The sequence below is a fragment of the Nothobranchius furzeri genome, chromosome 6 (assembly GCF_043380555.1).
Source record: "Nothobranchius furzeri strain GRZ-AD chromosome 6, NfurGRZ-RIMD1, whole genome shotgun sequence".
Taxonomy (NCBI): Eukaryota; Metazoa; Chordata; class Actinopteri; order Cyprinodontiformes; family Nothobranchiidae; genus Nothobranchius; species Nothobranchius furzeri.
In genome coordinates, this window is record NC_091746.1 from 46990601 (window position 1) to 47012479 (window position 21879).

The following is a 21879-nucleotide window of genomic DNA, read 5'->3' on the forward strand; positions in this document are numbered from 1 at the left end:
CCAAAGGTGAGACTGTGTAGAATCAAGATGATGAACAAGTTGTCACATCAGAGGTCCTACCAGATCACAGTGGTTATGGGTGGCTCGCCATCCCAGATCTCAGCACTGGGAATCATCCAAAAGGGTCAAACAAGTAAAGACAAATAATATAGATCAAATATATAGTAATTTGATTAAACACATATTCATCATAACGCACCCGTTTCTCAGGGGCAATCATATTTACCAAGACTCACTATGCAGAAATGACTAGTCAAAGAAAATAGTTTAAGTGCACTTAGGTCAAACTCAACCACAGGACAGCAAGGCCAAGTTCAGTTAGGTTCACATGATTATGTTGTACAACTACTTTCTATACATTCTCAAGACAAATCCAGCCTTTCACAATTAGTAGACGTGTCTGGTTACAGTGAGAGTGTCTGAATAATGGGTGATGGGTGGTAATCTGCTGCAGTGCTAAGTAAACAATCATCAGTGAGGCACACATTTACACTGAGTGCAAAAGCCTATTGAACAAACAGAATCACCATTGCCCCAACTGTGTTCGGACTGCTGTACATTTGACATGAGTATGACTTCGGACTGGTGTTCAGTTGATAAAGAATGACTCTAAATCACCAGTTCCAATATGTCACGGCGGGAGCAACAATCACAGTGGACTGCAGTGGAACAAAACAGGAAGCATCAGGTTGAGGGTTCTAAAAGGCATCCAATTAAGGGAGCGGCAGGTGTAGGTCATTCAATGAAAAAGGTGACAGAGTGGCTCCCTGGGTTACATCTAGGGTTGGGCATCGTTTGACTTTGACCGATTCCGATTCCAATACCTCGTTTCGATTCTGGTTCCTATTGATTCCCGATTCCGATTCTTTCAAGACATGACATGTTTTAAATGAGCCAGCTAACCACAGGTCCTACTTGATGAAATAATCTCAACTTCAACATGAATTTTAATTCTATGAACAATAACATCACCTTCATTTAGACAAAAACATGTTTTGGAGAAAAAAAGAAAAAGACTTGCAGCACAACCAAAGTATGGAAGAAGCCTCTGGGATGAGAGGCTAAATGTCTCCAACATTTCCAGAAATGTCCAGCTGTTTTCAGCTAAAACTCTCAGGATGATCATGTCCAGGATGACTGAGAACTACACCTCCATGCTGCAGCAGCATTCAGTCAGAACAGAAAGTGAAACTTAAATGTAGCTGCAGTCAGTAACAATCTAACAGATTTTAAACATTAAAACTCTCAACAGAAATAGTTCAAAAAGAAAATTAAAATGTTCACAGCTTTGTGTGTGATTTATTATTATTATTATTGTAATTATTTATTGTGGCAGAAGCTGGTGTGGTCCACCACAGAGAAAGCTGCTCTAGCGTGATGACTGTAATTATTCTACAGGTTATTGTTCAGCCTTCTGTTGGTGAGCGGCTACATCTGACTGCTGACGCTCCTTGTGTGTTTTTATTTCCGCAGTGAGACAAACTCACCTCACACTGTCCACAGTTTGTTCTTTAAAACTTCTATTAAATCCACCATGTTGACGTATTTTAACAAGTTTCCTCTACGCTGCAGGAGTTAAAGTTTACATTACGGAGTAAAAGTTCGGCAGACGCGTTTGTTTATATCTGGCCGCTGTGCGCTGGGTGGGGGGCTCACAGACAGCTGGTGTGATCAGCTCTGAAAAGCGTTGATCACAATTTGCAGATCACGTTTATTTTTCACGGAGATCGGTCGCGGATTCCTCTTCCGTCGACATTCTAGGAATCGAAATAAAAAACTTTGAACAATTCCGGGTAGGGCTGCTCAATTAATCGAATTGTAATCACGATTACGATCTGAGTTTTGAACGATTATAAAAAACAAAACAAGCCGATTATTTGCTCCTCCCACTTGCACTGCCCTGAGTTACAAATGAAGCGCTCCTCCACAGTGTTGCCAACTTGGCGACTTTGACGCTATTTCTAGCAGCTTCTCAGACCCCCTTCTTGACTTTTTAAATCTTAAAAGTACCAAGCGAACATCTCAGAACCATCTCTGGTAACCCTTAGCTACTTTCTGGATAACTGTCGTCGACGTTTACTGCAGGTTAGCTAAACACTCCGCCTGCACTCCGGACCGTTCTTCAGGACATTAGGAAAGGGAATGATGTAGTGATGTGTCAGTCACTAAAGAAACAGCTCTCGGAGCCGGCTCCCTGTTGGAGTAACCAGGGTGAGTGACACACACCGTACCTGCGGACTCCTGAGCCGATAAAAATGGCTAAATGTGCGCGTGCGGCGCGCTAAACATGCGTGCAGCTTGCCCCGATTGCTGTGAGACCAGGTTGGGGGGTGGGGGGTACAGCTGTGGTTGGGACAATTATTACATTAACTGATGGACCTGTAAATAAATAGTTTATAAATAAGGTAGAAATAACTTCCTCACGCTGATAACTAATAACTAATCTCTCTGAGGACAAGGTGCTAGTGCAGTCTCCTACAGCACCTTGACACGACTCAATAAATGTTATGCAACATTTTGTGAACATCAATTTATTTGCATTTATTTGTTATAAATGCCACTGTGTAATTCTTGCTGTCAGTATTTGAAAGATATTGGTATTGGTATTTGGGTCTGCACTAGTTAGACTTAAATGAGTTAAACCAAGGTCTATAGCCCTTGGGTCATAGACTATGAGCTATAAGTATATTTGTCTTTTTATACTGGGAATCAGGAGTTATTTTAGTGATCATCTTGTTTATTATTTACTTTTGTCCTGATTGTGTCCTGAGCAATTTTATGACTGAATAAAAACAAATAAAATCAACATAAATAGAAAAATCGTCCTAAATAATCGTGATCTCAATTTTAGTCCCAATAATCGTGATTATTGTTTTTGCCATAATCGAGCAGCCCTAATTCCGGGAAAAACTAACAGTTGGTCCAGGTTCCAATCGATGCTCGATGCCCAACCCTAGTTACATCTGGTTTATAAATTTAGTGAGACAACCAGTTAAAGTCTTCTACGACTTTCCACACAAAACCTAAAATAACTTTTGCCACCTGTCGAAAATAAGTGCTTTCTTGACAGGAAAAATTGTCTTTAAAATTCACAGACCTCATAAGTGGTCCATGGCACTTATCAAACGGGAAATAACTTATCGGCCCATTTTTTTGGCGGTAGGGGGCCCACTGACCTAAAATAGAGGGGTGTGACCTATGCTCCCCATAGGCAAGTATCTGGCAATACAGTTTACATAACAATATGGAGGAGATGGTGTGATATTATGTGATACAAAAAGTGATTTTTTTATGTGACACTATTTGCAATTTTTTGGACTGAATTTGATTGGAAAACACAGGACAGACACTTCAAAAACACATGCAGTGCTACAGTGAGGTTTTGTTGTTTCATCGTAATGAAGGCGATAAAAACTGCTGCCACCTAGCTGTCAGAGATTTAATTGCACCACCCAAAAGAAAAAAAAGAAAAAATTGCATGTAAATTCTCAATAAATTAATTGATAAACTGCTTTTAAATATCAAGACATTATAATAATGAGACATAAATCTGTCAGTGCAGATATTGTCTTACATCCCCAGAGCTAAATGTGCTAAATTTAAAGCTAAACAATTAAAATGTAATTAGTATGGACTTGGAAGTTACTGTATTTTGGGAGACTTTGTAGTGGATTAGAAAGACGGATGAAATTTAACACTATATTTGGTAAGAATTTCATCCTGGAATCAGTTTATGGAAGAATTAATGACATAAAATAAAGGCATTTCATATCTTTACTCTCATAACTTGTAATGCTACAACTAAACGACAACAACAGCAACATGTTGCACATATACTGGCAGCCTGCTGAAAAGTGAAACTGGAGAAAATTCAACTGCTGTGAATTTTGCTTGCTAGCATGGGCAAAAGCCTGGATAGCATCTCATCACTATCATCCACAGCACATTTTGGCTTTGTGCTTTCAGCTCCGTTTCCTGGGAGTGCAAGCAGAATGATCCTGGAGGGGTCCTGTCCATCAGGTTTTAGTTATAAAAATAAGCAGTGTGTGCTGGAAAGAAGTGTATTTTTACCCAAATCAAGCAATCCCTGTGGCATTTGCACACAAAACCTTGTTGTTTTCTTTTAAAATGCTGAAAGTGTAGAAATGTGCAAAGCATCTCCTAGCAGTGAATATGAGGTGATAACTCACAATATTTAGTGCTTTTGTAAAAGGCCAGTTTGGTATTCTGAAGACATTAAGAATTATATATATATATATATATATATATATATATATATATATATATATATATATATATATATATATATATATATTATTTTTTTGTTGCTAAGAATAAGAAAACTAAAGGCAGCCTTATGCTGGCTAAATATGTATGAATGCACGTTTTTGCATGAAAACAAGAAATAAAAATTTGAAAAAAATCTATAAATAAATAATAAATGAAAATCTTAAAAAGCTGATTAACATGTTTTGCATCATGAAGTGCGTGGTTAAAAAAACTAACAAAAAAGACAATTTTCCTGCGGTTTAAAAATTCACTCTTTCAAAACACGAGCAGAAAAAGAAGTAAATTCAACCCAAGTGGCTCAGTTTGACAGAAGATCTTCGGCTGAAACCGTATTGCTAGTTATTTCTGTGGGAAGACAGCTTTCTGTACATGGAGCTGCATAAAGATAGACCAGTTTTATTGCTTGTGTTTGCAGATTTCTGCATGCTAATTCAGCCAGTAATGAGAATACCAGATTGTAGGTTTAGTTTGACAAATCATGGTTTCCCTTAAACCAGATGGATGTTTGCACGTGTGACATTTATCTGAGGAGAAGATGGCAGTATAGCAGGCTGCGCCAACTGAGAGAGTGTGATGCTTTTGGAGAAGTTCAGCGGATAATCTTGAAATCATTGAATCTATGTGCAACAACTTGATTTAGATAATGCTGACCATGCATATCTGAATATCACGATGGCAGAGATAAATGTTCCTTGTCAGAATAAACATAGCTCTTGAAGATCTCGGAGACAAGTAGCTTCATCTACTTATTTTCAGCTAAGCGGGTGGTGCATATGGACGATAGAAGCTGGATCAAAAAAGATGTGTTTGCTTTTAACATCTTGCAAACAAAATAGAACTCCAAGGCACACACCGATGTGTAGCAACATGATAATCTTCAACACCAATGTGAAGGAAATCCTCTACAAGCTCCAGTTATCCCTCAGCAGATGTCTACTTTTAACAGCATGTGGCCTGGAATGTTCTCACACATGCTGACTTGAGAGCAAGAACCAACAAAAAGTTAACCTGCTTGGGTGTAAAAAAACAGAATTCATAATTAGATAAGACACACCCGAGTTCCCCAGCTTATGTCAACAACAAAAGCGGCACTAGACTGCAGCCAGAAGAAGGCCACAGCAGACCTGAAGAACTAAGAAGCCAGATTGACGTGGTATCAACAGACGAGATATAGTAAGTGAAATCCATGGCACATATCAAACAGGATCAGGAAATAACTTATAGACCCGTAGATTCCCATGCACGGCTGCGTGGTGGTGCAGTTGTTAGCACTGTTGCCTTGCAGCAAGAAGGTTTCAGGTTCAAAACCCGGCTGTGACCTTCCTACGTTCAGTTGCATGTTCTCCCCATGCAAGTGTGGGTTTCCTCCAGGTACTCCGGTTTCCCCCAAGATCACAACATGCCCTATAGATTAACAATTGTACGTCACTTTGGATAAAAGCATCTGCCAAATAAATAAATAAACATTAATTTATTTGGCAGTAGGGGACCACTGGTCTGGAAGTAGATGGACGTAAGCTCCCTACACCATCACTACAAGACTATGTTTGAAACTGACGTGTAACACCATCAAACGGTACAGTATGTAATGTACTTTGCTGCAGTGTTGTCTATTTCTTTGGCCATTTTGCATAGCCTACTTTTACGCCGCCTGCTTTACTCCCGCCAGTGTTTGATTTACTATTTGTGTGTTGCCATAGACTAGCCGTGAGAATGACGACACAAAGCATTAGGGATGAGCCGGTTACTCGTTTCAGACGAGTAACCGGTACGGATAAAGCATTTTTGACGAATAGGAGCATGACACGAGTAAACCTCGGAAATATCTGTAATCGTGCTGAAGGAAAATCCTCATTGGGTAACTGACTGTCTTCACGCTCTGTGATTGGCCAGTCACATAGAGCGCCTGCCCCTCCCTACACACAAAACTCTCTAGCCGGCCAGGAGCTCAGTCCGTCCGGCTCATCCACGCACACACAGACAGTAACGGATCTCGCTGTGATTGCTTCACTGTTGCTCACGTTTCTTCAGTTTTCCCTAAGTTTTCTTCAGCTCGCCTCTTTTTCGGTTGAATATTTAAAGTTACTTTTTTCATAACTTACATGGTGCATTTGACAAGACAGAGCTGACGTGCTGCATCAGTCACTCACTACCTCCCTTCCGGTCGGGTTTTTTTTTTAAACTCCATCTCTCTCCCTCTCACCCTCTCTGTCTCTCTCAGACACACACACCTTAATCAACATTGCTTTGTTTAACTTTGTGTGGGTCAAAATGCCAAGAACGTTAAGGAAAAAAATCAGTTTAATCAAACTAAAATAAAAAAATATATATAAAGTTGTGTCTGGTTCTAGCATTTCATATTTCCTAGTTCCTACTGCATGAGTTCAGATGTATTAATTCATGCACTTAAATATTAATGTTCTGATTTTATTGAAACACTTGTTCTGTAATAGTTTCTTTACTATTGTGATCAAAATATTTAATCTCTATTCTGAGGCTGCTCTGTAAATAGTTTTCAAATAAACAATACGCATATCAACTTCTGATCAATCCATATAAATTTCAGACTTAATATATTGATGTAAGCCACACCCACTTCCGGTTAAACCATGCCCACTTCCGGGTTATACCACGCCCATTCCGAGTACAGATACAGATACAGATAATTTAGTTGGTTGAACAGATACAGATACAGATAGTGGTGTACTCGCTCATCCCTACAAAGCATGCATGTCACCACCTACAGTGCTGGAGTTGAACGTGCTTCATTCAGTAATTAGGTTTTCTAATGAACATGTAAACTAGGACAAAGACTCCTATTTTGGTTAAGGTATTAGCTCAGTTATTGCCAAAGCTTGACTAAGATGCGCATTTAATTGCCCCGAGTGACAATATGCTGCATAACAGTTTAAAAGTGAGGGTTTAAAAACACTTTGCCACAGTTGAAAAATGAAAAAAGGGCATAAAATTGTATATCAATGAGTCAATGCCATTTTCATTCGTCAAAGTATAAAACAAATAAAGGTCATTGCAGAGAACAAGTAAAAAGATGAACAAAATAGTAGAACGCAAGTAAAGCACTGGTATAAATATCAGGCAGAAGAATTTGCAAGTGGATTAAATAAATGTTCCCTTTATTCATCCATAGGAAAGGTCAGAGTACCAGGTAGTAAGAGATGGGAGATGCGGCATCTGGAGAGCCAGGGGAATGACGATGTTCATCATTCTGGATGATCTCAAGTGTCTATTTGGGGTTTTGGAGGCAGACATTGCTCATCATACAATCCCACGCCCTGTTGGCTCACCTCCCTTAAACTTTGCTTCATCTACACCGATGACGGGTGTAAGCACAGTCATGTCATCAGTAAGTCTGAAGAAGGAGTTTGGGCTGTATGATGAAGCACAGTCATCACACACTGACATTGGAGAAAATGAACACGCACACACACTCAGTGGGGCTCAGTGATGAGTGTGATGGAGCTGACTCTAGTTACTCAGAATGAAAGCCCTGCGACCGGCATTGTTGCATAATGAGGTTTTCAGACCCAAGAGGTCCAGTTTTCCCATGAGGTACAGAGTGATGATTACATTGAATCCTATACTAAGAACTATCTTATCACACATGAGCCGATAATCCCCGAGAGGCAGAGCCACTAGCCTTCTCTCTAGTGGAATCAGACATTCATCCATGAGGCAGAAACCCTTAAAATGCTCCTTTTGTGATAAAACTTATAATTAGACTTAGCTTGGGTTATCCTGACTCATCCCTTTAGTTATGCTGTTGTAGGCTTAAACTGTTAGAGGACATCATGACCATCACTCTATTTTCTTTAATCTCATTATTCTTTGTGTTAGTATTAACAGTTACTGTTCTTAATAAAGCTGCAATGGATTGGAAAATACATGACTTAAAACACTTTTTCATGCCTCTTAACAACCATCTAACATAGAATAGCTATGAATATATTTATAGATTAAAAAAAATAAACAAAAAAATAAATAAATAAATATAATGGTTGTCTAGCATTTGTCTAAAAACCTCTGCCAATAACAAGTTTCAGACCGAAAGCAACTATTGGACCATCCGGTTGTTGGTCTCGCCAAAATGCTGCATTTCTCCACTTCCCTGGGTCCTTCGCTCATTTCGCACTTGCGTATTTAGCTACAGAACACCACTGGTGTGAGATGTTCTCTGCTCACTAATGTCAGAGAAGGAGACACAGCCGGCTGCTACCACTTCAACTTTAGTCAAATAACCAGAGTCCTAAAAAGAAAAAGCTAGTTTAAAGTCGTGGACAACAAAAGACGTTTGGACCAAGAAAATGGCAACTGGTGTTTAGTGCTATCATGTTTCCTCTGGCAACGCGGGTTCCTGGCAGAAGCCTTAGGTTAAGATACCAGTGTTTGCGTTTAAAACCTAGCTTGCTTAAAGACTCATTCTAACAGCTTTAACTTTGTTTTCTCAGCTTGTCTTCCAATAGAAATGATGACTGGCCCATTCTTTGTGTTTGTCTGTGTCCATGTTCCTGTCCTCCAGGACACCAACTGGTAGAGGTAGAAGGTCACTACTTCTGAGCCTAGTCCTTGTTCTGTTTTTTCTTCCCAGTGTCATCCTTAATCCTGTCCAACAGGATTTTAAAGTGGTCGGGTCATCTGCTTGGAAAACCAGGGAAAAGTGTGGCACAGCTGTACAGTGGGCAGGTAGAGAGGATTGCTAAAGCTATTGTTAGGGACACGGGCCATCCACTCATGGCCAGTTTACTCTCCTGCCATCTGGACGGAGATTTACTGTGCCAAAGTGCAGGACCAAGAGGTACAAAACAAGCTTTATTCCCGAGGCAGTAACGTTACTCAATAAGAACTGAGTCTGGCATTGCTATTTTATTTTTATTCACTTATTGTTTATATTTTTCATTGATGTGTGTGTGTTTTGTGACTGTGTGTGTAACCTGGGAGCTAATTCTCGTGTCACATGTCAAATCAAATTTACCTGTGGGTATTAATAGTTACCTGGACCTGACCTTGACTTCCCAATTTGCTCTAATCTGCTTGTTCCTTTAGATTTCTTTAAACAGAACAACTTTTAACTGTTATCCTAGAATGACTAAATCTAATGTTACGAATAATTAGCTTTGACTCTGGACCTGCTCTGAGAAAACTTGAATGAATAACTGTTTTGACTTTGCAGCTCTTGAACTCAGCATGAAACAGTATTTACAATCAGCCTCTATAGTGGTTTCATACCCAAACCACTCTTTGTTGATAATTGTTGGCACAGCTGGTCACAGTTCATGTGGCTGCTTCCACTTCAGCTAGATTACTTTTACTTCTCAAGATAATCCAATGAAATATTTTACAGTCTGGTAAATCACTTTTCTCAGTCAAAACACGAGGCTCCTTCATCCCCATCTTCAAATATTAAAAGATCCAGTTGTAAGTAAAAGTCTGTGGATTGATAAATATGAATCAATAAAGGCTGAAATTCAATTAATTTTCCTTTTTGTTAAAAGCAACTTTAATCAGTGGGCAAATATGAGGGTGGATGTTTGAGTTTAGCAGCTGAATAAAAGCTGCATTATCTCTTCTTAATAAACTTGTGATAATAATCAGCGTGGCTTTATTCACTATAATAAAGAATGAAAACACTAACATTAAAAGTGTCATACATTCAAGCACAACAGCAATAATGTTGATGGTTAAAGACTGTGCTTCTCACCTGGTGATCTGAAGGTCCAGGCCTCGTCATCATCAAAGTGAGTGTCTCCGGCTGTGAACCTCTCACCAGGGAAGAACGCGTGTGCCACTGTGCCGCCCGGCCCATCAAAGGGGTATCCATCGTTGTGGTCAGCTTTGGTGAAGTCGATCTGAATGTCTGCGTCGCTGCCGGCAACCTCGTGGAAGTTCAGAGGAGCAATGTCGCTCCAGACCTTCAGGGCGTAGTACATGAGGGCTCGAACCGTTTCTCTGCCCAGTAAGGCTGAATCTTTTGGGAATGTCCTCACTCTGGGAAAGCAAAAACAATTGAAATGTGTAAATACAAAAAACTGTTGTAGAAGAGAGGAAGTAATCATTATTATGTAGTAAACTTTTAGATGTAATCTTACAGGAATTACACCAAAGTAACATTTTTTGTTTATTGTTCGAGTTTTTGATGATGTAAAGAAAAAAACAGGGTAGTAGGGTTGGGCGATGGGACAAATGGATCGACCATCGGCGATTGGGCTGAGCCGTTACAGTTGTGTTTTTACGGATTTGTTTATTTAAGTATTTGTTTGCCCATAAGTGAGCTTGTTACTGACAAATATTTTACATGTTACGTACAGAGAACATCTTAGAGATAACAAGCAAGAAATTATCTCCATCAGCGCATAAGAGCATTTTCTCACCATCTCCGCCACAGTGGCACAAGCGGCTCGCTGAGGAGCTCGGAGAGCGTCTGTGACACACTCGACATTGTGCACAACAGCGCGGTGTTGAGTGGAAAGTGGAAAACCTTCCATCTTTGAGTGTCTGGAAGACTTGTAGTTAAATCTTTAGGAGAAAAGTTTCCTGATTTTAAAACTTTGTCTTGAGTAGCGCTCGTTATTTACAATGGCGCCCCCAAGGGGTGGCTGGGGGGGGCAGCCCTAGAAAATTTCTGCCCCCCTCCAGCAAAAGCCAGTTTTAATCAATCATATTCATGTTCACTCAAACTATAAATTGATCTTATTTATTCCTGACATAATTGTAAAACAAAACAAAAATAATACAATTAATGAGTAAAGATAATCAGAATTAAGAAAAAAATACATGTTTCTGCTGCTCGCCATTTAAAAAAGTTTTGATCTCCATAGTTTTTTGTGAACACAGCAACAGGTGAAATAAACAAAAAAAAAACACATTTTAAAATAAAATTTGAAATAACTTCTTAAATGACAGAATTTTTTTTTCTGAAATGTTCGTGTTTGTAAAATTTAAGTTCATGTTTTGGATAAGTACTGTTAATTTAGTAAAAACAAACAAAGGGGCAATGCAGTACATTGCCACAGGCTAAACTCTCCCAGAATTACCACAAGGACCAATTTGGTGTGCCACCACAAAAATTTCTTTAGCCCAGTCTGGCCACCCCATCAACATTTTCTGGAGGCGCCCCTGGTGATTCAGCTCCTGTTTCAAGTGTGTCAGCGAAGCACAGACTCATCTAGGACATTTAAACATCCACAAATCTATCTGGACAAAAATCCAGAGTCTCATAACCTCTGCAGCAAGCTCCCTAGAGACATTTGATTATGCACAGGCTGCGGGTGACCAGCCCAGGTTTACGAGGAGCAGAAGGAATGTGCGTTCAGGCCGCAGCAGGTGAAATGTTCCTAATTCAAGTGAAATTGTTTAATTACATTGTTTATGTTACTAGGGCACTCTGTTAGCTTGTTTGGACTAAATATAAAATGAATGGAAATTTAACTGTATTAAATGGTTATTTATTAATTTAAAAATGAAAGTGGATAAACGGATCATGCGACCTCTGGCAGCAAGCAATTGCTGCCTCCTCAGAGTGCGTCCAAACGTGGCAGCGGTTCATTCCATTTCCTACTCAAACTCATAAAACAAAGAGACACAATAGCCTTTGTTCAGAAAAAAATAACCATTTTGCTTAAATAAAATAGGCTACCACAATGGTGGGCACAACAGGGAATCAAAGAGGAGCCTTCCTTTTAACACTTTAACCGTGTTTAATACGGGCCGTTTATACGTCACTCGACCAAGCTACAAATACAAAGTTAAACAAAAAAAATCTAAATGCATCTTCCGGCAAAGATGTTTGTGGCCAATTTTCTGCATGATCAGCTAAAGTCTCTATTAATGCAAATTCATATCAAACCACTTCTGGCCATAAAGCATCCAGATGGCAGATCAGGAATAGTACTTTCATCTAAAACCTACCATATTTAGCTCTATACATATCTGCTGCCCTCTGGTGGAGGATTTACCGGTGTCTTTATTGTTATCAAGTTGCTCAACAATACTGTGAATCTCACATTTAATTCACGGCCTAGCATTCTTTGAAGGATGCCCATTGAACACCACTTTTTATTTCAGACTTAATAACAAGGATTATTTTAATTAAGTAATGAAGGATTTGCAACAGTTTTTGTTAAAATTTTGAAAACAAAGAATAATGCATGCTGATGAGTATGGAACCTTGGTATGGAAATTAAAGCAAACACTGTTTTAATATTAATGTATAGCAATATCTACGTAGGAGGCAGAGCTAAATTACACAGAGAAAACCAGTCAGCTTTTCAATCTGATCCTTCCCTTAACAGCATAATGAGAGCTTGATGCCAGGCCAACATCCATGGTTTCACTTCACTCATGAGCTGCTTGTTGTTTTGCTGTTACCAAAATGTCTAACACTTCTAGAGATGCAAATTAGTTCATTAGCACAGCTAAGTATTGCATTAATTGGCAAACATGTCTGTATCAACAGTTGTCACAAAAACAGATGGACTCCAGTAGCTTAGACGCAACGTTAAAGTAGTCGTTAGAAAATTGGGTATTAGTCATTAACGTGCAAATGCATGCAGGAAGTGGCTTCCAACATCCGTTTGACAATTTAGAATGCAGGAAACTTGCAGTGTACAGCGCCTCGTAATTTTATCTTGAGAGGTGCTATAGAAATGATATTTTCTTCATCTTCTTCTACAGTGAGGCTATTTTTTTCTGTCTATTTGTTTTAAAAAATGTGACAGCACAGTCTATTTATTCATACAGGAGTGCCTGAGTGTGTGACCGTCACTGCTAACCAGTTAGACAAGGTCACTGCAAATGGCTCAGCCTCCACAGACAATTCACCTGCTGATTAGTCCAAATTCAAACAGACGAGGGTGGGCAATTGTGTTTGTCTGTGTGTTCCAAAGAGTGTTTGAGAGGGAAAGATGGAGAGGCAGAGTGCAAAGTTTTGTCAGCTGCAGGCATGTTTGTGCATCTAAATGTCGTGTGCATAAGTGTGTGTGTGTATGTGTGAGTGTGTGTGTGTGTGTGTAATTGCAGCGAAGTCTGCCAAGGTCACAACATTCCTGCCCTGCATCTCAGATGAACTAGAGTGTGTGGACCTCAGGTGCTCACACGCAGAGACTATATGTGTATTCAGATTAAAGCAAGAGTCATTTTTCTCAGCAGTGCTTCTTTTAAATTTGATTATCTTTACGGATCATGAACTCACTAGTATGTCAGTCAAACATCTTGATTTTAATTGCCTTATTGATTATTTTATAATCAGACAACCAACTGCAGTCAGATCTGATGTTTATTTAACAGTTTGCCCTCATTAAGTCTACAGCAGTGTATGTTTTTTATGATCCAGCTTTTGTATCAACGTCATTAAAAAATGCATCACAAAAACCCTTCACCTGCTCATGCCACCGACTAATGTTTTTATTCTATTTTTTGCCATCTGAGCTTGATTCTGTGTTAAACATTCAGCCTTTTAAATTCAAAACCAAGACGTATTTTAAACTTAATATGGAGGTAAGAAGGATTATACTTCAATGAAAGTTAATAATATTAACATTATAAGATTATGTGGGTGAAAATAGTGTAAGTTATTAATGATTATGTTTTTTCAAACATTTCTACATATTTTTAAAATGTATTGACCTGGTCATATTTTTCCTGTTTAGTTTAAGCTTTGAAAATGTTTGGGGGACTCGGGTCTTTGACAAAGAGATAGTGGAAAAGAACACGTCTACAAAAATAAAAACAGCTTTTAGACATTTTTGTTATACCAGTACTTTTAAAAATACCAGGTTTTTTGGTATCATTACCTGAACAATGCTTTTTTCTGTTTATTAAACCGAGAAAAAACACAGCAAACCTTCAGTGTTTTTGGTACTAGTACCTACTGAATGTTTTTCATTGGTACTGAATTTCAGTCCCCAGCCCTAGAAATGTACCAATTCTTGATTTAAAGGCCAAATCTCAAAAACTTGTAGACATTTAACCCACCAGTACAAATTCTAGCCAATTCTGATTCATGTCAAACATCTGTAATTAACAGAAATCGTTTTATTAATGAAAATAAATAACTTTTTTGGTTCTTGACTGGTCGATCACAGATTAAGCTAATCATGCACTGGACAATTCTGGAAACCAGATCATTTTTTATGCATCCCCAGACAAAACACAATATATTTTATTTGACTTTTAGACAAACAGTGGAGATTCGTAAACAGCTAGATCCTTTATGAAAGTCAGTTTATTAATTTTTACATTTGATAGTACTGCATTTTCCCAGACTACCACTGAGGGAGTCAATCCTTACAGAGTCGATGCTAAAATGCCATTACAGCAGCAGCATTAAAATGCATGCATGCTTGTGTTCCTTAATGCACAGCTATCTTCAAGTGCTGATGAAACAGCTCAGTAAGAGCTTGGGTTAAACCACTGCATGACCCTAATTCTTTCATTTTCAACTATTCTTGTTTGGTATTTTCAGCTGCACTTGAAATTTCTGTCCTGGTTCATGACCCAAATTCAGCCAACATTCAGCTGTCAGACAGATGGTCTCACATCTGATTTTGGAGTTTATCAGTGATACAGCAAGCGCAGAAAAAAAACTGGTCTTGTAGCCATTGTTGGGAAAGTTCATTTAAAAAACGAACTAGTTCAAAGTTCAGTTCATACATTTTAAAACAAACTAGTTTGTTTCTTAGTTCATAATTTAAATTCTTTTAAACTAAGTTCACTGTTCCAAAAACAAACTAGTTCATAGTTCTTTTTTCCCCTATATCTATCTATCTATCTATCTATCTATCTATCTATCTATCTATCTATCTATCTATCTATCTATCTATCTATATATATATATATATATATATATATATATATATATAATATATATCTTATGAAATAATTTTCCAATAGTGGGCACCTGTTCGGTCCACATTCATACACAGCTGCAGTTTTTACCCTACAGTAAATTCTCAATAACATGAGGGAAACATTATTTGAACAGTTTTTTAATGGGAAATTATTAAACAAGCTTAGGAAGCAGGCTGAGGTAGCAAACTCAAAGTGCAATATTAAAAGTGCAAAACATAAAAAAATGTATAATCGTTCAGTTAAGTCCCGTAACCGTTTCAATTTTTCTGAATGAACTTTGACTCCTGCACACAGCATAGACATAGAAGAGTAGACGCCACACCAACAGCTACTGCCAATGTTTGGCCGCATTTGCGGGATCTACTTTTTATAAACTCTATGGTTAAATGGATGTTTTAGCTAGGCTTTAGCTCCGGAAAAGCACAGTGGAGATCTGGAGCTAGAACGGCGAAAGAACACGTTCATAAACCCGTTCACGCATGCCAGGACGAACACACTCACCTTTATGTTTGTCAGGCAAAATACGAACAAATTCAGTTCACGTTCACACAAAAAACGAACAAATTCACGAGCGATCATTCAATGAACGCGTTTGGGCACAACACTGCCTGTAGCAGCAAAACTGGCTCAAATTATCAGGCTTCCACAACTGGACTGATACTTTGTTTGTGCCTGGTTCTGTCTGTAGATTATGACCAAACTTCTCCATCTTCACCACATCTTTTAAAATTATTTAAATGTAGAAGTCATTGGACTTTTTTCCCACACCAAGGCGGTAGTATCATTTTGTTTTGTTAAAAGAAGTTCTTGTGGTTCAGTCTATTTATAATTTGTGTTGTTCTATGGTCATGAGCTTTGAGTGGTGACCAAAAGTACGAGATCATAGATGCAAGTGGGTTTTCTGCACAGGGTGGCTGCCCCCCTGACCCAATCCCAAGTAAGCAGAGAAAAATGGGTAGGTAGATGTTAATAATTGATTATGAAATAAACATTTTAACATACTTTAATAAAAAAGGAAGACTCTGAGATACAATCTATTACAAGAATGTCTATAATGTGTTTACATTTTACTTTGTAATGTTTTAAAGTGGTATTGAAAGTGAGTCTTCCTGGAATGTCCACTCCCCAGAAGACTCATCTGCTGCTGGATAATAAAGTCAAGAAAAATTTAGAAGCTTTTCAGTCAATATTCTCACCCCTTTACTGATATCTCGTACCACGAGTGCCCCCTTAGTGAAACGTGTTGGCGATTCCCCTAAGGTACAACATACTACCGATTACTAAATGCAAATAATTTCATTAAATCTTCTTAACTCTGAACCACATCGCACTTCTTGTTTGGCTCAGGTAAATTCTTTAACAATCCTCTTGCAGGGTCCAGGAAAAATAAACTCCACGTGGAAGCTTTATCGAGCACCACAGCAGGTGTAAATGCTGTGGTTAGACTCAATGATTTCTGATCCATGTGAAATTGGACTGCATCCATTCTGCATTCATTGTAAACGAAGCTTCACGCCCTCTCAGTAGCAGGGCGTCATTCAGTTGCAGCCCTGCTCTGGTCTTTCCTTCATGTAGTGTTTCTTAACCATGGTCCTCAGCACCCCCCTCAGCTTGCACTGGAGTGGACAGCTGCAGGCGGGCCTGGGGGCTTGCTGTCGTCATCTCTTGGGCCTCTGGCACCGCCGCTGGTTGCCCCGCCGGGGTGATCCCCTACTCCTCTCAGGAGAGAGGTTGAGGCTGAGGCTTCTCCGGTGGCGGTCTGCCTGGGGTCTCCAAGCTCCAGGGGAGATCTCTGGGGCTTAGTTCTCCTCCATCTTCCACAGGTCTTTGAGGGCAGGTCTGTGGCCCCTCATACTCACTATAGAGAAACCTTACAGACACAAGCGCAGGTGCTCACATGGTGCTCTCACAAGTATGAACTTGGGCATTTTTAACACACCACCTAAGACTGTGGTTGGCACTAAATACACTATGAATTATTACCGTGAGCATGACAGAAAAAAAAATTAGTGTTTTATATCCTCATGCAGTTGGAGCAGTGGTACTTTGGTTCTGTTGTGTTTTTATGTGTACCCTTTTTTTTTCTCTTTTTTTGCAGGTCTAGAAGTGGATTCTTCGACATCCTTTACTGTTTATTTGTGTGAACCTTTTTTCCTCCTTCCCCCACCTTTTCCTTTCTTCTCCCCCTTTCTCTTTCCTTTTTGTCTCCATGTCTGTTGGGATTTAAAACAACCAAAAATATTTCTAACAAAGTTCAGGTATCAGGTGAGGCATTATAGCTGAAGCTATTCTGCTCCACCTGTGACAATAAAACTGTAAGGCTTGTCTTCGGCACTCAGACATCAATTCTGATGATAGAAGACGGGGGAAAAAGCTTTTATAAGAAGTACGGTCAATTTCTTAAATTTGTTTGGAAATTATTTCCCATTTCTTTCCAGATTTGCAGAAAACCATTAATGATTTTTTTGAACATCTGTGATGTCCAGACCACCAAAATGCCCAAACATCATCTTCCATAGAGGACGAATTAATCAGCTTTGATCAGCAACTGGCCTAATTTGCACACTTTGGCTCAGTGTTTGTGAATTTAATGTAGCATCATAATATATTGTTTATATTTCTGATTTGTATTACTAAAAATAATAATTATTATATTACTTTCTTGACAGCATTTTCATATCAATCAAATTCCCAAGTGCATTTTAAGTTGGAATGGAAGCAAAGCTTTGATGTTCAGGAAATCCACTGACGTCTGATGCAAACTTTGTGTACACTTTCTACTGCCAAATCCAATTGGCGTGGCACTTCTATTAAAGCCAAGAAGAGTTTAGGGTAATATTCATTTTCTGCTTTATTGTGTTACTTTGAAAGTTGCCAAACAACCTCAAGGTAATCCGACTGTGCATCTGGCCATGAGAGTTGTACCAAACAGCTCTTTGTGAAATTCATTTTTTAGAACTTTTGTTGTGCAACAATAAGCAAAATGTTCACAAATAGTAAAATAAAATAATTTTTTAGGAGCCTGAAGTTAATCCAGGATCTCTCAGGTTTGTGACTGCTGGCGACAAATTGGGAATGGTATTTGAGAGACAGTTAAAAAAATTTATTTAAAAGTTATTTGATTCCTTGCTGTTGCGGTGATAAAAATGTATACAACACATTTTATTTCAAAACAGTCACAAAGGCAACACTGGTGCTTTTCACTCTTCCTAATTTAGTTTAGTCAATAGGTGATAAAATGAGAGAGTACTTTAGGAGTGATTGACTAAGACTGGATCATTTACGGAAAAGACTGAAATGCAATTTTCTGGCAGAAAACGCGATTAGACGTATTATTATGGTAAATCCTTTTCTGCTGTTGCAGGAACCTGGTGAATCAGCCTCTCTGTCTCACACTCACTAACCGTGCCAAGCGAGGGTCAGAAAACATGTGACAGATGACCATAGCCATAAATAATAGTATGTAGTAGCACCACATGAAAAAAAAATGGAAAAATGACTAAATACACCCCTTCGATGTCTCGTGCATTAGATTTGGCTCTCGCAACCCAAACGCCTCCCGGGATTTCACCAAGGTTGTGTAAAATAGCTGACGGAAAGCGAATTAGGCAACACAATTGCGTTGTCTGGAAACACGATTTCGATCAGAAAACAATAGATAGTTCACCTCTATTGGTGACCAGGTTGCAAAAAAACATCCATCGTGATTCAGCCACATATAAAACTTGTTGCAAGAGGGCTGTATATACCAGTTCAGTGTGATAGGGAGAAATGAATAGAAAGGTAAAAGGTTGAAAACTCATGTATAAAAAGCCTAATGGGTTATGGTGCCTGTTTTAAATAGTACTTTGCATTTGCTTATGTTTCCTGTATCATGAACTCAAAAACAAAGTGAAAACCAAGGACTCCTGTATATTTGTTATGTCTCTAGTCAAACACGGGTCCTCAAATCTAGCTGATTTTAGTCTACTAGCCTCAGGTCCTCATGCTAAATAGCAAAATGAAACTTCACGCAAAACGATGAATTAAAAACAGGGTCTGAATTATGGGGGAGCCAAGGCTCCAATAAAAAGGGTGATGGCTCCCCGAAAACCATCAATTGACACACCAAGGGGGGAGCCCTCAATTTGCTGCCAAAAGGACCCGTGCATGCCCCCACCGGCACTCTTATGGATATTAGATGGACAGAGGTCCCCTTACAGAGAATGAATGCCTCCCCCGATCTTACAGAGCTCCCCCAGAAGCCTGTCTGTAATTTAAACCCTGACTCATATTCCCTTATCTGAGCCAGGACCAACTGGTTAAAGGACTGTTTTATTTGCCAGGCAATGAAGAGGTTTAAGTCCCTCCCTGTTCTGCCCCTGGCACCCGATCATTCTGACCAACCACCACATTACGTACATCCTCTCCAGGACCATACATGAACACTATTACACTCATACTGGATTATTTACACTACTGTACGGACAAATATTACTAATACACCACTGTAAATGTGTACTCCATTTTACTCCTGTAAACTAGGGCTGGGGGTAAACGATTATTTTTAAAACGATTATTCTGACGATTATTTTATCGAATAGTCGACTATTCTAATGACTACTTAGAAAATTAATCTAATGATTATTTTTCTATTGCACAATTAACAAAAACCAGAAAATTTCAAATAAATTCCTCAAAAAAATGGATAAATTCTTACTGTAAGAGAATAAACACTACAGGCCTTCCATTTTGTATAACACTGCTTTTATTGTGTTGCGGTTGGTTATGTTCTGGTGACGTGTAGAACTTGGGAGTGCAGGCTGCTGCCTGAGAGGTGGTAGAAGATGGAGTGTCTCCATGCTGCTTTGTTTTGGTCACTTATGTGCGTGAGGCGAGTGGTCTTACAGGTTAAACCAAACTCAGGTGATATTTTACACTAAACCAAAAACCCACAACACTCTAAATGTAATAAAAGGGAGATCTGCACCACAAAAAAGATGAACTCTAAACCAAAACGTAACAGCTTATCCCAACGCAAGAAGCTGTTAGCGAAGATGCTAACAGTAGCTTTACCAACATTAAGTTAAAGTTACCAAGTTTAAATAAACCAAAAACACCCAGCAGCAAACAGACCAGCACGGAGGAGAGACTGCTACCACCAAAACAGCTCTCCTCATGTCTGAAAGAAGCTCCTTAATGAAGGGAGAAGCGCTCCCGGTGATTTTCTACATCTGCGATAGACACGAAGCAGCGCATCTGACCCCGGAAGTTGTTGCCCGTTGCCGGGAGACGAAGGGGCAAAACAGGAAAATAATCTAGTAGTGGACGGACGTTGTTCCGGGTCTTCGGTATTTGGCGGAGATGTTAGTGAAGGCGGAGAAGAGGGCGAACTAGAGGAAAAACAGGCAGATTCCTCCTCTATTTACAAACTCCTGGGTATGCAACAAGTGGGCGCGGTGCGTCGACTTCCGGATCTGACGTCGACAAATTTTTAGAATCGAGTCATCGACTTCGTCGAGGCTTCGCTACAGCCCTACTGTAAACTGAACATATTGGACATCAACATTATTTTTTCACTTATTTATATTCAATATAATTCTGTTCTATTGTTAATAGTGTATTTTAATTCTTTGTAATTTATCTGTATTCTTTCTAAACAGTGTTTGTTGCACCATGAGTCTGAGATGACAGTAATTTCAGTTATGCTGTACGTCTGGAATCTATCTATCTATCTATCTATCTATCTATCTATCTATCTATCTATCTATCTATCTATCTATCTATCTATCTATCTATCTATCTATCTATCTATCTCAATCAATGAAAAAATAAAGCTGACTCTGAAATTCCCTTACATATTAGCCTAGTATTACAGATTGTTAGTGGTCTGCTTCCTCTATTCTATTCTATTCTATTCTATTCTATTCTATTCTATGGCAAAGGCATGACCTCAAAGCCCCACTAACACTTACTACAACTGCTGATGCTGCTGCTGCTAATTAAAGCCCACTTCAATTCTCACATCCATCTGTAAAGATTCCCCTGAGGCAGAGTTACTATCATCGCTCTCTACCATCCGCTCTAGTTTACCACATGAGGAGAGAAAATGTCAAAACCGAGCATTTCTGCATCCACACTCGTTAACTTTAGCTCCAAGTAAAACTGTTGTCAGCTAGCTAGAATAATAAACACTCTAAAAACTGTGGCCAATGGATGCTTTTTAGGGCTGGGTGATATGGACCAAAACTTATATTTCGATATTTTTAGCTGAATTCCGATATACGATATATATCGATATTTTTCCTCCTGTAAAATATTTACAAGTTAACTCACTTCAAGCTGTCTTGAGAAACTATAAACATAAATCAGTAAATTAAATGCATAAAAATGTATTGATTCTTGTCAAACTTTAACCTTAGTGCCTATTCTCTACCAGTCTGAGCTTTAGAAACACTGGTACAGCTGTCTGTTAAAACCAAGCCCCTACAATGCGGGACAGAAATTGAGTCCAATGCGGAAGTGAAATAAATTGCAGTTCCACCCTCATTCGCTGGGGGCTGGTGTCAGAAGCGAGCAAATCCTCATTGACTCCCATGTTAAAAATACCAATTTCACAGCAGAAATAAACATGTTTACTGCCTGGTACCAAAACATGTTTTTGGTTTAAATGATCTAGTTTACACTCATGACAACTCTGAGTGGGGTGGATTTTTTTCTCACTCTTCTGTTTAAGTGTATTAAAAG

General features: G+C 39.0%; 1 protein-coding gene across 1 annotated transcript in view; it reads right to left on the minus strand.

Annotated features, from left to right (window-relative positions):
• Window positions 1-21879, minus strand: part of LOC107395414 (matrix metalloproteinase-17) — a 197803-nt gene that overhangs the window by 40478 nt on the left and 135446 nt on the right. Inside the window, exon 4 of the mRNA XM_054744882.2 lies at window positions 10007-10293. Within this exon, the coding sequence (XP_054600857.2) occupies window positions 10007-10293 (287 nt within the window). The remainder of the gene's footprint in view (window positions 1-10006; window positions 10294-21879) is intronic.